Source organism: Neovison vison, chromosome 2 (genome assembly GCF_020171115.1).
Source record: "Neovison vison isolate M4711 chromosome 2, ASM_NN_V1, whole genome shotgun sequence".
NCBI lineage: Eukaryota > Metazoa > Chordata > Mammalia > Carnivora > Mustelidae > Neogale > Neogale vison.
In genome coordinates, this window is record NC_058092.1 from 234,305,549 (window position 1) to 234,322,745 (window position 17,197).

A 17,197-nucleotide genomic window follows, 5' to 3' on the forward strand; every position below is an offset into this window, starting at 1 on the left:
TGGGTGGCTTGTTCGTTTAAGTGTTTGCCTTCAGCTCAGGCTGTGATCTCAGGGTCCTGGCATGGAGTCCCCCTGCTTAGCAGAGAGCCTGCTTCTCCCTCTTGCTCTCTGACCCTCCTCCCTGCTTGTTTGTTTTCTCTCTCTCAAAAAAAAAATTTTTTTTTAATAAAAATGTTGATTTTAGTCACCTTAAGAAAGATATGTTACTTGTCATCCAGCCACTCAGTTACTCCTAGAGTAGAGGGAGTCAGAGCTGGGATGGTAGATACGCTCATCACCGCCCCTGCCCCCTGGTTGCAATTCTGGCTTCCTCGTAAAGTGTGGGGGTGACAAAATGCCCGTATTGGTCGTACACTCAATGTAGCCTATTTTTCCAGTATGATGTGTACTCCCTGGCCTGGCAGATTTCTCCAGGGGTTATCTCACTAATTGTTTACTCCAGACCCTATAATCACCTTTTCTTGGCCTCTCCCTGCCATCTTTCCCTCCATTCCATGCTGGACACGAAGAGGCACCCGGCTGTCTTCCTACCCACATTCAGAGTGTCAAGGTGAACGGCAGCCAAACCTCTCTGCCTTCTTGGCCCCTGCTTAGGGTTCTGTGCTCTTCTCAGACCATGTTCTTTTTTGTGGACTGAGTTCCAGAAGATAAACGGTCTCCCTGACCCCAGGGCCGGGAGGGACATCCCCTCCCTTCTCCCTCCTGTATGCAACATCCCTGCACTTCAGAAAATGGGGGTCTCCATTTTTCTTGTCATGCTCATTTTCAATTTCCTGGGGGTTTAAGCGGGTTCACAAGTCAAGACTTACTTAAAATGAATGGTTTGGGAAAAAAAACCAAAAACCTGACTCTCAACTCTTAGAGAACACATTGACGGTGTTCCCTAAGAGGGGAGGTGGCTGGAGGGCTGAGGGAGAAAGGGGCAGGGGATTGAAAGACACTTATCTTGATGAGCACTGAGTAAGATCTGGAACCGTTGAACCATTATGTTGTACACTGGAAACATAACACTATGTTAATTACACTGGAGTTAAAATAAAAATAAAACAAAGGGTTCGAAGAAAACTTGAGATTGAATGAAAAGATTTTTCACCCAGTTCTGCCTTTTAGATCTCTGCTTCTAGGAGGCAGTATAGTTCCGGGTTAAAAATAGGGACTCCTGAGTCAGATTGCCTGGTTTTGCCTAATACTATGGTCTGACCTTGGGCAAGTTCTTTGACCTCTCTGTGTCTCTGATACTTTATAAGGGTAGCAGGATTTTTGTTATCTCCACCTATAGTTGTAGGGAAGGTGAACTGGTAACTGACCATACAGCATCTATGACAGCGCTGGCGCTGAGTGGGTGTCCCGGGGGGTTTGTTGTCCCCCTCCTCGCCGCTGGTCTCGTCCCGGCCATTGCTGTCGGCTTGCACGGAGGCTCAGTGCTGTCCTGGGCCTGTGTTCCCTTGGCATCCTGAGGTTTGGACTTGGGCCTGTAAACTGTTTATACATATATTTTAGGATCCTAAAACCAGTTCCTAAAATGTGTATACTAGCAAGTCATGACAAAAATACCAGAATCTTTATCAAAGAAAACACAAACTAAGTACAATGTCGTAAGGGTTAAAACACGCCTGTCAAATGACTGGAGGTTTGCCAAAGACGAAGACAACTTTGGTCTCATCTGCTGTTTTATTTTGTTGGCCACCCCCCAAAAAACCCCAAAAAACCCCAAAACTCTTCCCTGATGAGAATGCTCGATCATGTCCTGACTGTAAGGGTCCTGTCTGGCACGAATAGCTTTCCACCCAAAGCAGTTCTTGCCCAGGTGGAGATTCGCATCGTGGGAAGCTTTGTTGGTCTGTAAGGGTTAGGGTTAGAGCGTAACCTCGCTGGTCTGTGCACAAACCCTCAGTGTTGGGGTATGACTGTCGTGCGGAACGGGGTCTCAGCCACAGCCTGTCTGCGGCTACCATGGCTGTGTGCTCGGTAAGCCTTTGCTCACGGTGGTGAGGCCATGGGCCAGGGAGATTTGGATCACTCCTTAAAAAAAAAAAAATTAATTAATTAAATGAGGAACAACAACAAATCAACTTTCCAAACAGCACACCTTTTCTGGCAGGCCAGGTCAGGGGGAGGGGTGACAGACAGCGCAAGGGGACCCTGACCATCCTGAGATTGCTGTCAGATGTGGGCACATTGCCACGTCTGGTGGAATTGGTGCCAGGTTCAGGCATGGAGGTCTGATCGTCCGGGGCTGAGCTCACAGACCGGGGTCTCTCGTTAATTTACTGTATCGATGATTAGTAAAGAGCAAGGCAAGAGAAATGCTCGCATAACGGGGAATATTTTTTAATTTAAATTTAATTAATTAACATACAATGTGTTACTAGTTTCAGAGGTAGAGGTCAGTGACCCACCGTTCTTATATAGCACCCAGTGCTCATTACATCTCGTGCCCTCCTTAATGCCTGTCACCCAGCATGACTGGAACGTTATCTTTTTATTCCTCACATAAATTCATGGTGAGCCCTTTGACTTGTCCATTTTAAAATTTGGCATTAAATTAGATAGAGTTCCTTGCCTGTCTTGATTTTGACTGAGATTCTCAGCCAGGCATCTTTGGAATGGGAGTTTACTTGCTTTCTAATTATATTGGGGGTTATCTGCAATGGTCTGTTAGTCCTGCTCTTTGGATGGTTCTAGAAGGTTCTGGAAAGAAAAGATAAAAGGGTTGCTCAGCACTGGTGTCATAATGTCAGGGTGTGGGTCTCCAATACGTGCCGGGCAGTGTTGCTGGGATTAAAGGAGATGCTGATACCACAAGGTGAGGGTCTGGCAGGTAGGAGGTGCTCATGTGTTCTTTCCCCCACAGATATTAATTAGTACGTAGGACATTGAAATAGGTTTCTCTGAGGAAACCAACAGCCCCATGAGTCATGTTAGTCATTTTTATAGTTCTTAATATTTCAAGTATTGAAAATCATGCAGCCCCATGGACCACATAGATTTAAAATGAAGCATTTTGCCAAATAAGTCTTAAATTCTTAAAGAACTGAAACCCTACAAATACAGTGGCAAGTCTCCCTCCCCATGATCTCTCCGTCCCTTCCCTGAAGTCTTCACGATAACTCTGTCCTGGTGGTGGGCATTCTTCCCCATCACGTATTCAACTTTTACTGCATATTTGTGTGTTCACAAACAATACCTAGTGTTGAGTTGTAAAAACTGAAGCAGTGCGATGTAGCAGGTCCTTTGAGCATGTGATTTTCACCCCCTCATTGAGATTTACCTAGGTTACATGCAGACCTAGCTCCTTTTAGCCGCTGGGTAAGGTAGCATTGTACGAAGTACTCTGGAATTCATGACTCCATAGGCTAGTGAGTTATCACAAAACACTTTGAATATTTTTGACTGTTTCAGAGCATGAATTTAAACCCAGGTTTAGTCAACTCCATCATGCCATGCTTTGGTAGATATTAGGAAAATAAAGTTGAGAAGAATGAGCTTGCAGGCTGTCCCCTGGTGTATCCAGAGGAAGTAAAGGAAATTGGTGGTTGTTTGTCCTCCTGGCCTGGAGCAGGCAAGATCGGGGCAGCCCTGCCTTCCTCAAGGACGGCTACACTGCAGGATGCCCTGGAGTCTGCGGCGAGTAGACTGTGGTCTGTGTGTCTGCTTCTGGGAAGTACAAGACCCTTTCTTAGTGAATAGTGAGTCTGGTAAATCACTGATACTTCTGAGGCCCGAAAGGCCCTGTGAGATACAGAGGGTTTTTTTTTTATTTATTTAAATTTATTTATTTGACAGAGAGAGATCACAAGTAGGCAGAGAGGCAGGCAGAGAGAGAGAGAGGAGGAAGCAGGCCCCCCGCTGAGCAGAGAGCCCGACGTGGGACTAGATCCCAGGACCCTGAGATCATGACCTGAGCCGAAGGCAGCGGCTTAACCCACTGAGCCACCCAGGCACCCCGAGATACAGAGGGTTTTAAAGACAAGTGTCAGACATCTGGGACGCCTGGGTGTCTCTGTTGGTTAAGTATCTAACTCTTGATTTTGGCTCAGGTCATGATCCCAGGGTTCTGAAATCAAGCCCCACATTGGGCTCTGTGCTGGGCATGGAGCCTGCTAAAGGTTCTTTCTCTTTCTCCCTCTGCCCCTCTGCCTGCTTGTGTTCTCTCTCCCAATAAATAAAATCTTAAAAAAAAAAAGTGTAAGACATGGACCCAGCCCTCAAGGAAGTTAAACATCTCACAGAGGAGGCGAAGCTAACACGAAACACAGCAGCCAGATGCTGAGCACCGTGGTGGGCTGCGCCCCTTGTCCTCTGCCACAGCAACAGACTAACCTGTATTTTCCTCTGCATCTTTCTCTGCATCTCATTCAAGAATACCTTCTGGAAATCCTTTCAAGGCATCTAGTCTAGAACTAGTTCATTTTTCTAAAGGTATACATTTTTTATTATGTTATATTACAGTTCATTTTTAAAGGACCATGTAATATCTTGCTTGCCGTAACCTGCTAAAAACTGCAGCATTTCCTGTTCTTGTAGAGGCGTCCCTCTGTGCTTTGGTGCTCTGATTTTTGCAGGCATGGGGTGGCTGGAGAGGCAGCTATAGGTTTGTTTAATTTTAAAGCTTGCTGCCATATTGCTTTCTAAGAAGGCTAGAATTCCCATTTCCCTGCCAGCAATGTTTGAGACTGTCCTCACCCTACACTGTCATCTCTCCTAGTTACTCTTTCGTCCGGAGCGTCTGACTAGACATGACGTTATATACGATTGTTATCAATTTCTGTGTTTGTTGGACATTGTTCGGGCTGTTTGTTTTCAATGTTTTGTGCACTGCTCATCTTTCGTCTGGTTGGTTATTAGCCTTCGGGTTTTTCCCTTGGTTAGTCTGCAAGAGCTGTTTATCTAGAAGAGATATGAATCCTTTGTCATCTGCATTACATAAAACATTTTGGAATGATCCACAAGTGAGCTATCGTATGGATGGATTAGGATGTGATCTTCTCGACAAAGTATGTTGTAGCTCACTACATCAGCTGGATTTTCTGTCACTTGAGCTTTTCCGATATTCTTCAAGCAGCAGGGAGGATACTTACATCTGTGCCCGGATGTGGAGGAAAACAGTCTGATCTCTCCCTATTGTAATGCATTCAGCTGATCTCGGGTCCTTTTGGAAATGGAGTCCTGAAAGTCTGTATTGTTTTTTGTTTTTTTTAGAAATCACACCATCCCCAAAGCCTCATCCACCTGTTGTGGGCAAAGTGACTCATCACAGCATCGAATTATACTGGGATCTGGAAAAGCGAGCAAAACGGCAAGGACCTCAGGAGCAGTGGTTCAGGTTCTCGATTGAAGAAGAAGACCCCAAAATGCACACTTATGGTATCATTTATACGTAGGTGCAATGTTGAATTGCTTAACACTTTGCTTTGATTTCCTGATGAGTTGGAATGGTTTCTATTGTCTATAACAAGACTCATTCTGAAATGAAAGAAAGAAGTGAGCCAGCATCATTTGCATGCATGCTGCTTATGAATTAGAATTTTTGGAAAATCAGCATGAGTGGTCACTCTGAAACAAAGCCTCCTCTACCTTCGAGAGCTTCTTTGGCTCCTGCAGTATTCTAATGGTATATTTTAAAACTCTAAAATGTAGAGACACAATCAAGAGGATTTGAGATTGGAGGAGGCTGCTGTGTTCAGAGATGTGGACTGGGGCCCCCCTGTCTGCCCAGGATGGCTCCAGCCTACCTGGCACACAGCTGTTCTCGGTTAGCTGTTCCCAGGCAGTGCTGGTCCCCAGGGCAGGGTCTTCCTCGTTAGGTTACCCTGAGCGTGTTTCCTTCTGTTTTCACGTGGCTGTTTCCTTTATGCCAGGCAAATATCAGGTGGAACATCCTTTCCGCGAAAGGCCTTCGGCAATGGCCACCCTCTCACCCAGGCATGCCCTCTGTCCTGACTTTGTCTCATGAGCTCCTAACCTTCAGCTCTGCTAGAATTATCTGTCTTGTTGGCATGTTTGTTTTGTCTTCCTGCTAGTGTTTCAACTCTGAGAGAGGCAGGAAAGATTCCTGTTTGCATAACACCTGATGCCCCTGCCCCTAGGCCGCGCTGGCACGTCGCAGGCCATCTGAGTACTTGTCCCACGGATTAATAAATGAATGTAACTGGGGTAATCAAGAAGTCATTTTTTCCCCCAACTCCTTTCTTCCTTTGGACTGCTTTACCACGTGTGAAATGACTATCTTAGGGATACCAAAATCGCAATACAAATACGGCTGTGTGAACTCTAACTAGTCTTGAGATAACTGTAGAATCATTTCAGGTTGTAAGAAATGACAGAGATCTGGTGTACGTTTTGCCCACGTCCCCTGGGGACTAACATCACCGGATGCTGTACGGCGGCCTCACGAACTGGGGCTGATGCCGTCAAGGCCCAGGGCATCTCCGGCATTTTGCCAGTCTTTTCTCAAGGTGGCATTGTGATGATCTTGAGGGTATTAATGGAGGATTTCACTCTTCCCTGAATGAAAATATCCTGGGGATTTAAGGAACGTTTGGTTGGTTGTGGTTTTGTTTTTTTAAGATACAAACAACAAAACATAAAACTGCCCCAAACAACAAAAAAACCAAACACATTTATCTGAAATGTAGTTACCATCTGCAAATAATTCTGGCCCCATGACTCGAAAATGGTGTTTTTTTTTTTTAAAGATTTTATTTATTTATTTGACAGAGAGAAATCACAATAGATGGAGAGGCAGGCAGAGAGAGAGGGAAGCAGGCTCCCTGCTGAGCAGAGAGCCCGATGTGGGACTCGATCCCAGGACCCTGAGATCATGACCTGAGCCGAAGGCAGCGGCTTAACCCACTGAGCCACCCAGGTGCCCCGAAAATGGTGTTTTAATGAGGTCATGCCATGGTATTCTCCATTTAGGTAATTTCCATCTGAAGTCTGAAAGCATGAGTTACGGTACTGGAGGTAGGAGTATGTGGAAGGGAAGAAACATCCTTTCTTTCCCGGGTCCCCTGGTGCCCACCCTGCTCTCGGGCTGCAGGAGGGGCTGCGCTCTATGCTCCTTCCTCTTCCCTTCTCCGCCTGCAGTCCTGGGAGGAGGGGGGTTGGGGACCACCTCCCCGCACACCGCCCCCCCACCCCCAACTGGAGCGCAGCCACGCACTGGCTTCCGGCCTGGGGCGTCTGTCAGGGGTGTTGCACGTTCTGCAGAGGCATGAGTGATGCCCTGCTGGGGGGTCGGCCCGGAGGAGGGTCTGGCGTCACAGAGCTGGTAGCAAGCCTTGCCAACCGCCAGCCGCAGGCTTGCCTGCCGAGAAGGGGCTGCCGAGGCCCGCCACTAGGTGGCAGGATGAGACTGTGTTAATCTCGACTCCGGCGCTCCTTCCCCTGCTCTCTCCAGGTTCCCTCAAGACGAGCAATGCCTTCCCTTGAGTTTAGAACATCTGACCTTGGAATCAGGATTTAAGAACTTCCTTTTACTTGTCTGTTTCTGTCCCTGTTCACTGCTGGCCGATCCTGAATCGGGGATGTCTTCACAGACCCTTACCTGGTTTTGTGAGTTCTCCCTTTGCAAACGCCTGGTCTGCTCCCTCCCGAGGTCGTGGCATTTATGTCCCATGAGGATGCAGACTCCATCTTCGGACTTGTTCCCTGATGAGCTCCAGGAGCGCGTTTGCTGAAGGAATGGGCCTCCTCCGTCTTCTCTTGCCTTCCAGCCGTCCGTTCTGTCTTGCTAATCATCCTTTTGTCAAGTTCTCTTCAGGGAGTCTCCATTTCTGGAAGCGTGAAGGTCAGACTCCATCCATGATGCCCTTCACAGGCTACCTACAACCTGCCGGCCTTGTTGTCTCTCTCATTTCTGAGCATGAATCCTCCACCGAGATCTGTTTGCTGTCCTTTGAACAGGCCCTGATTTTTCCTGTGTGTATGTTCAGCTGTTTTCCCTGTCAGACCAGTGTCCCCTCATCCCACACTTTCTTCCACAGGGTCAGATTCTACCTCAACCGAGAAACTTGTTACTAACCTATTGTCTGCCCCTCTAAATTCCTATGACAACTGTGCATTTCATTCATTCACTCACGATTATCCTGTATTTCATTCATTCGGTCTGCATGTATTAATGCGTAACTACTATGTTGCAGACACTGCTGGATGCAGGGGTTGTGCACTGAACAAACCGACAAAAATTCCTCCCTCACGATGAGAAAAACAAATAAGAGATATAAGTGAAAATGCAGAGTAGGTAAATACAAATGGTGAGAAGACCAAGGAGAAAACATAGGAAAAGTTGGGGGTTTGGAACAGAGGTAAAGGTTTCCTTAGAAGGTCGCATCTGGCTAAAGAAGAAGCTGAGGCCGATCTGGAGTCTGGAGAGTATCTGAAAGAAGAACATTCCAGGTAGAAGAAATAGCAAGTGAAGCCCCCTTGAGATGGGACTGGGCCAGATATGTTCCAGGAACCCTGGGGAGTCGAGTGGGTGAGGAGAAGAGCAGCAGGGGATGAGGTCAGCGAGGCTGTCACTGGGGTCCGTGGCTGGGACAGAGCCGTGGCAGGAAAGCCAGGGGCGACTGCTAAGCTGTGGAGCGGCAGGGCCTGGTTGACACTCTTGCTCTCTGACGATCATTCTAGCTGCTGAGGTGAGAACAGGCCCAGGGAGGCACGAGGCAGCCGTTGCTTTTACAGTGAGTGAGGTGGAGAGGATGGAACCGGGCGAGCCGTAGCTGAGTTTAGGATGGTTTGAAAGACAGACTTGAAGACTTTGCTGGTGGCTCCGATACGAGATGGGAGAGAAAGAGGAGCATCAAGGGTTAGATCCAGACCTGCCCCTTCCGGACAGCGAGTCAGGCTGCATTAAACCTCAGCTTCAGAATCTCTGTGCTTTAGGATGACAGTTTCCCACACGACACTCCCGGTGTGTCGGACGTGGCTCCATTCCACAGTGTCTGTCTGCCACGTCCGCCCGGGCTGAGGGAGCAGCCTCTGCCTGGAGGTCGCCAGTCACTATGGCTGGGGGCAGAGGGCAGGCCACACTGTTTCTAGAAGCTTCCGCCCAGAATGATACATTTCACTCCTGCTTCTGCTTCCTTGCTCAAAGCAAGTCCTACGGTCATGTCTGAGTTTGACAGGGCAGGGGGAACGGGACCCTTGTTCTGTCCCCAAATATTTGGGAACAATAATCTCATCTTCCACAGGTGGTGTGAGGGGACTGGGCCTGAGCATTTCCAGTAACAAAGACGGGAAGATGGGGGGTGGAGAGAGGAGGGGAGACTCCGCAGGGGCATCAGGTGGTGGCCAAGGAGAGACGTCAGGGAGCAGCAGCTGGGCAAGACTGGCCTAGGGGACCGTCCCCAGCAGGAGGCTGGATTGGAACTGGGGGCAGAGGGAGCATAGAGAGAGAGGGCAAGTCTGGCAACCGGGTCTTTAGGCGTTCCAGTATTGGGTTTCTTAGGTTCCGTGTTTGTTCATCTGCCACATCAAATATTTGCTTAGGGACTAATAACAAAAATACAGGAGTGTGTTAGACTTTCAGAGGCTCTGATCTACTGTGGAAAAGTCCCAAGATCGTCTCATTCATTTAGGTACCATGCCCAGGCCATGGGAACTTGCACTTTCTTTTCTTTTTCTTTTTTTTTTTTTTTTAAGATTTTATTTATTTATTTGACAGAGATGACAACCAGGCAGAGAGGCAGGCAGAGAGAGAGGGGGAAGCAGGCTCCCCGCTGAGCAGAGAGCCCAATGTGGGGTTCGATCCCAGAACCCTGGGATTATGACCTGAGCCAAAAGCAGAGGCTTCAACCCACTGAGCCACCCAGGTGCCCCGGAACTGGCACTTTCTCCACAAGTTTGCTGAATGGCTTCCTTTTGTCCCCCCCCATGACTGGGTGGCAATCGCTACAGAGTACCAGGGCCCCTGTGTGGGTCTGGTACTCTCCTGGGGTCCCCTTGATTCAAGGGAGAGCCTCCAGCCTTCCCTAGTTGTGCCAGTGGCTTCTGTCTTCTGAGCAGTCGTGTGATTCCTCTTTCCAGGGGCGGAAGGTGCTGCTTGCTTCAGCAAGACCGGAGGATACTTAGCAACACTGGACTTTACTGGGGCACTCTGGTTTCATGGTGGTCTGAAAGGATGCTAGGTCTTTGACACTGACACTGAATTCCATTGAAGCTTGGATATGATACTCAATTTTTGCTCCTCAAAATCTTTTCAGAAGCCACAAATCCAGGGCTCAGTCTCTACGAGTCCCGTAACAATAGATACGGACGCGCACTCACATAACAAGAAAATCTACCTACTCTTGAACTCACTTTGGGCTAGGTAGCTCTATTTTCGCTGGTGATGATAATGATTTTTAAAACCATGTAGTTTGAAGTGGCGGGGGGGTGGGAGGTTGGGGTACCAGGTGGTGGGTATTATAGAGGGCACAGCTTGCATGGAGCACTGGGTGTGGTGAAAAAATAATGAATACTGTTTTTCTGAAAATAAATAAATTGGGAAAAAAAAAAAAAGAGGAAAAAAAAAATAAAACCATGTAGTTTTACTGAATACTTATTTTGGTTTTAGAGCTTTGCTTTTGTGGTAAATATATATATTGACTTTGAACCGTCTGTTTTCTTGGTTTCTTAACTCAGATGTTTTTCTTAATGCCACTGGTATCATTTCTTCATTGTCTTTGTGCTGGTTTCTTCTTTGTGGATGATGTGATGTATCAGTTTGTATCTGTTATCTCTTGCTGCATAACAAACCACCCCCAGACTTAGTAGTTGTGCTTAAAGAAAAAAAAAAAGTCCTGTGTTTTCTCATGACTCTGCAACTGGGGCAGGGTGGGAAAGGATGGGTGTGTGACTTGTCCTTCGCACTCAGGGCACCCTCCACCGAGAGTGGGGGACTGACAGCCGCCGAGGTGGGGTCATACAGGAAGTAGCAGCATTCACACATTGCTTCCTCCAGCTCTTAGTGACTTTCAGAGTGCGGATTTGATCACCGGGTGCCTGATCCTGCGTGTCTCCTGCCTTCTAGGGGATACGCAACAAAGCATGTTGTGGAAGGTCTGGAACCACGAACACTGTACAAATTCCGACTGAAGGTCACCAGTCCCTCTGGAGAATATGACTACAGCCCAGTGGTCTCTGTATCTACAACCAGTGAGTATACAAACCCCACACTCCTTTATCCAGAGATCAATGAAGACAATGAGCCATATGGAGGTACAAGTACCTTGCCTTTTGCTGAGCCTTTCTGGAAGCAGAAACCCTTCCATTAAAAAATTTATTTATTTATTTATTTGAGAGAGAGAGAGAGAGAGAGCACACGTGAGCACACAGGAGAGGGAGAAGCAGGCTCCCCGCTGAGCACAGAGCCTGATGTGTGGCTCGAACCCAGGACTCTGAGAGCATGACCCGAGCTGAAGGCAGGCACTTCATGGAGCAAGCCACTCAGGTGCCCTGAAACGCTTCCAGTTTTAGAGACTGTGCTGCAGCCGTTTACCGGCTCGTCCAGGCCGCAGCAGGAGGGAAATCTGTGCTTCCACAGACCGGGGGAGCGGTGCTGGGGCCGGCCCCGCCCTGGGAGGGCACATTCAGGACCAAAAGTACAAAAGGGTAGAGTCGCCTTTCCTAGGAAGCGGGCAGGGGGGTGTGGGCTGAGGAACCATCTGCCTGTCCGGCTGTGCCTCGGGTGACAAGGCCTAGAAGGCATTTTGTCCCTTGTGAACCACCTTAGTTTTCTGTCTTGACTCATGAATTGGATTCTGGTGTGAGTGAGGAAGAATGAACCCCAGCCAACACACACACACACACACACACACACAGCAAGGGGCTGCCCCGCCGCCTCTGACCTGGCGTGTCCTTCTCCCGGTCCCACCTGAGGGTGCAGATATTTTCTGTGATCGGTATTTTGGTGTTTTAAAGATGTGTGTGTGTCTAGAATGCGGTAAAGATTAAAATGGTCAGAAGCGCTCTTCGTGGCCCGCTTGCTGAGAGCACAAACGTCTTTTCTCAGCTGCACAACGAAGTCTTCCTCCTGGGAGTAAAAGTCATTTTAAAGTTTTAGTCCCTTTTGCGTCTGGCACGTGCGGGTGTAACACACACACATACACATACATGAAGAAAACATACACTTTTCCTTCTGTGGCTTTCAATTGTGTCCTTTATGCATTTATTTGGAGAGGTTTTTTTCTTATTTAAATTCAATTATCCAACTCACAGTACATCATTGGTTTCAGATGTCACGTTCAATAACTGATCAGGTGCATGGAACACCCAGTGCCCATCACCTTACGTGCCTCCTTGATGCCCATCGCCCGGTTACCCCATCCCTCCTCCCCCTGCCCTCCAGCAGCCCTCAGTTTGTTTCTTAGTGTTAAGAGCCTCTCAAGGTTTTTCTCATTTGGATTTTTATGTGGATTAAAGATGATTAAGGTTTTGAGTTAGCCTATCATCTCTTAGTTTGCAGACAGGGCACTGGGGAGTCGGGTCTTCATTTGGCAAACTGAGAATTCAGGGACAGCTGGGAGCAGTGTCCCTGTCCCAAGGTGCTCCGCTCGCTGCAAAGATGCATAATTTCAGGGGAGACTTTCCGAGTGGAACGGTCAGTTACAGTGACGTGAGTCAGGCAAGAGGGCTTGTCCTTCCCGTGGCGGCGGTGAAAGCATTTCCTTCCTCTGGGAGACCAGATGCTCTGGAGCTTTTAGGGGGAAAAGGCAGAGCGGTTGAGTGTGACTTGGTCTCCTCTGTGTTGAGGGTGGGCACGGAGACAGGAGGAACAGGGGCAGGAGAAGAGTCGGCAAAGGGGAACCCAGTGTTTGAATAGACTCTGTAGGGGACGCTGGGCCACGGTGCTCCCTCCTGTCCCGCCGGCCCCAGCCAGCCATAGGCCCCTCCTGCACTCCTCTGCCTTTGCCCCTTTTCTCTGGAGCCTCCCACCTCGGCGCCCCCTCTTCCCGGTGCCCCTTCAACTCCTCTGCCTGCCACTGTCCAGGCAGAGCTCTGCTTGGGGGTGGTCCCTTGTGCCTCCGCCAGTACCCGGCTGGGTCTCACCCCCTCTGATAGCACCCAGCCCATCTTATTTTATGTATCTTTCATCTTCTTTGTCTCCCACCGACTTGTGCGCTTCCAAAGTGAAGGACGTGGTGGGTCAGTCATGTCTGGTGTAGAAGATCACAGTGCATGGGTGGACGGATGGGGAATGGAAAGATCCAGAGGCAGAATTAGGATGAAGAGGGAACACTGATCTTCTCAGCTTGCACTCCCGTCTGGGGAGATGTACTTGTGTCCTACGGGCTGGGGAGCATCCTCTTGACCTGCATGGGGAAGGCAAACAGGATGCAGAGCCGGTCACGGTGAGCCTCTGCTCGCCACTGGCATCTTTGCTCCTGCCACATCCATGCCAGGGCAGGGGCTGCAGGACCCTCCGGCCAGAGCTGATGTGGCCCTCGCCTACCATTCAGAGCTCTTCGGGAAGGCAGAAACCATCGTAGGTTTCCATCAGCTGGCCGGGACGGTGCTGGCTTCCTGCGGAGCTGGCTTCCCAGAGGCAGCTACGGAGAGGTGGTCTAGGGTCCAGAGCATTTGTCCCTGCAGTCCGTGGCTTCCGTGGGTCACTAGACCAGACCTCCTGCAAGGACCAGGGTGTGATGGAGACATGGTTCCTGGTGTTGATCTGCATACCGGGCTTCCTGCTCCTTTCGTGGTCTGGTCACAGCACTGGGCTGCAGTGGGGAGGGCTCTCAGACTTGGGGGGCTCTCCCGGGTGGCAGTGGTCCCGGACCCTCTTCCTGCTGGATGCTGCTCCCTGACACTATTATTCTATTTATAATACCCAAAGCAGACTCCCTTAAGGAGGTAGATCATGTTAAACAAAGAATTAAAAATGTGCATATTTTCCAAAACAAGAAAAAATTGCTTCTGTGGGTTGATCACTTGCATTCAGTTTGAAAGTGTTTTTAATGAATCCCGAAAGCATGCACTTTGTTTGAATAAAGGATGCTCAGCTTTTTTTTTTTTAATTTTTTTAATTCCAGGTAAAGTACACAAGACTCTTGCTTAAATGAGGCATGCAATTTTAATCAGTTGGGCCCTTAAAAAGAGAAAAGCAGCTGCTGCTTGTTAATTGGCAAATCTCTCCTCCAATGAGCTCATCATTTATTCACTGCTTCTAACAGAGACCTGAATTCTGCCCAGAAAGGTGTTACTGTCATATTGGAATATCTGTGGCACATCTGCCACTAAATGACCCTCTTATAGAACAGGGCGATGGCTTTCCCCTCCTCCTGGGTGTCCCCTCTCCTGGGTGTCCCCTCTCCTGGCCCTGCCTGATAAGTTCCATCCAGTGCTGTGCTAGGACAGGAGGGCAGGGGGCGGGGGGCACTTGCTGACGTCCTCCCCGTGGGCGGCATTGATTCAGCATTAACATCCGCCAAACAAACCCACAGAGGCACAGCCTGCCTTCTCTGTATTCGGTTGTACTTACGGATGGCGAGCCCTTGGGCGAGGCCCACCATGTCTTTGAGGATTCAGGGGTAGCAGGAGTGGAACATTTGGCTCCCCCTGGAATTTCCTCTCTTTGTGACTCTTGCCTGTAGAGGGAGAAAGAACTGCTCCGCTCTGTTCTGCAAACAGGACCCTTCACTTATTCCTCCTCCGATTCATATAAACGGAGACTTTTGCAAGCCCGGATTGATCCGCGTCTGGTCTGGTGCTAATCTTCAGGACTCTGCCTTCCCGGCAGTGGTCTGAGCGGGGTTAATGAGTCAGTGCTGAGAAAGAGCATCTATGCCCCAAACGAGAAGTATCGCTTCCTTGTGCGGAAACTCCGCACACAAGGAAGGGTTAGCCATAGCGCTGTGCTCCTTCCCTTCTGTGAGGGATCCTTTTGTTCTGAGTAAGGTATGAGGGCTCTGATCACCTCTTGCAGAAGCTGAAATAGGGCAACACATTCATTTCAGTGTTGTCCTAGCATCAAAATACCCTGCTCTTTGCTGCGCACTGTCCTCACGCCTCTAAGCACGAAACGAACTTCTTTGATTTTTTAATGTTTGCATGCTGCAGGGCCTCCTGGGTAGGAGGGACTAGGAAGTGCCCCCCCGTCCCCCCCACCAGCCGAGAGCTGGACCGACCCTGGAAGACCGACGTCGGGGACTGGCGGTGGGTCAGAGCAGAAACACATGGCGATGCTGCACCTGCTTTTAGAACTTTGTTTAGAATCTTAAATTCGCGCTTTTCTGAAACTTTTTAGGCTTTGGCATACCCTTTCATTTACCACTTTGTTCCGGGGGAGGATGTTTTTTTTATTGAAGAAGTCTGCTTATTTTCAGAGTTTCGTAAGGTTGGAAGCACATGATGAGTTGGTCGGCGGGTGGCCGTGTGAAGGCCTCGTGAGCTCTGACGTTGCCCACGCCTACCTGCTTAGTCTCCGACAACTCACTCTGCCTTCCTGGCTCTCTTCTGTGGTCTGAAGAAGAATAAAAAAAAAAGGATTGTGTACAGTCCTAGATAGAGCTTAATGAATAAGTTTTGAGTTAGGATGTCCTATTTTAAAATTTAGTAGAAATAGGATGAGCTTCCTATGCTCTTCTGGATGATTCTATGCAAATTAGTTGTTTTTGTGTTTTTGGTGGCAGGTGAAGTTTGTGAGTCACAAGAGGGAGCTGGCAGGGGGTATGTACCACCACGATGCCCCTCTTCCCTCCTTTCCAGGAAGTGGGAAGGAAGGGAAAGGAAGGGAATCTTTCCATGGGTTCAGTTTGTCCACTAAAGCAGGGATGCGTCCCAACAGATCATTTTCAGTCCTTACTACTCTAGCCCAGGGCTCCTCAGCCTTGGTGCATTGATGTTTGGGGGCTGCATAATTCTCACTGTGCGCAGGTGAGATCATCAGTATCCCACGCCTCTACCCACTAGACGCCAGTAGCACCAACCCTTAAGGTGCAACAACCAAAAATATCTCCAGGTTTTACCAAATGTCCTCTTGGTGGTGGTGGTGTTGGGGTGGGGATTCCCTTCTGTAGCCCCCCAGGGGAACCACCGGGCTAGGCGCGATCTTCCTTGGAAGGCCAGGGACAGAGGGGGCCCTTGCCCTTTGACGGTTTATCGTGATACTTTTCCTTGAAGCTTTTGGTCTAAAACTATGTGTAGAAAGATGAGGAGGAGGTACAGTGTGGCTTAAAAATGTTCAGGAGATTGGCAAGCACTAGCAGACAAAATTGGGATTTCAAAAACAGTTTTCACTTGGCTTTAGTTTATTATTATTATTATTATTTTTTACCAGAAGAACAAGGGTATCAGCTAGAGGTCGTTCTGCTAGTGATCAATACACTCTTCTGCCCCACCCGCCCCGGCTTCCCAATTCATAATGTGCCCAATTAAAATCTTCCAAGGAAACGAGTAGAAAAGGGGCTCCGGGGCCCAGGAGCTCTCCCTAGCGGAATTCGCTGACCGGGATGGGTACTGAGTTTACAGTCCCCAGTTCCAGTGAGCTCCATGGGTTCATCCCAGAGAGTTTTTCTATTGCAGGTGCAGGAAGAGGGAACTTTTCTCCCCACCTGGTGGGGCCAGCCAGGGGATCTCTGGAGGCCAGCCTGGGGGAGGGTGATGAAGGGGGTGGGTGAGCCCCGGGAGTCAGTCTCGGGGCAAATGTGGGAGGACAGGTAGGAGATGGGTGTTTTCTTTCAGGGTTTCAGATGAATACGGGTTCGAAGCCAGTGCTACTGTGTAAATGGCAAAGGAGAGGAACACGCTGGGCTGGTTCCCTCTGGGACCCTCAGGGTCAAGACTGGGCATGTGAGTGATGTAATAAACATTTGAGTGAATGGGAGAGACCTTGGAGCTGACTGGACCCATCCGGGTCAGCAAGGTCGGCTCCGGTGTGGTGGGCGTGACGACGGTGGGGACGAGGACGGTGGCCGCTGCCCTTCCCACGGCCTCCACGGCGGACGCGTGTTGGATATTCAGGACATGCCAGGTGCTCTGCTCAGTGCTTCGCGTGTGTTCCATTTACGCCAAACCATTCAAGCAACGAGAGACGCACAGAGGGTGAAGCAAGCCCTGGAAGACGGGCTCCTCTCACTTGGCCGTTTATTGTCACTCTGCACCTTTCTGCACCCGGTCTTCCTCGAGGATCTAACGTCCCCCCCCACGCGACGGGACGCCCTCCCTTCTGCCCCACTTCCCCTTGTTCCTGGAGTCCCTTGCAGGCTTCCCCTCC

General features: G+C 49.3%; 1 protein-coding gene across 2 annotated transcripts in view; it reads left to right on the plus strand.

The window, feature by feature from the left end:
* The window catches only part of FANK1 (fibronectin type III and ankyrin repeat domains 1), a 98,233-nt gene that overhangs the window by 68,526 nt on the left and 12,510 nt on the right, over positions 1-17,197 (plus strand). For both annotated transcript variants that reach the window (XM_044240725.1, XM_044240726.1), the window contains exons 2-3: positions 5,203-5,380; positions 11,015-11,139. In XM_044240725.1, the coding sequence (XP_044096660.1) occupies positions 5,203-5,380; positions 11,015-11,139 (303 nt within the window). The remainder of the gene's footprint in view (positions 1-5,202; positions 5,381-11,014; positions 11,140-17,197) is intronic.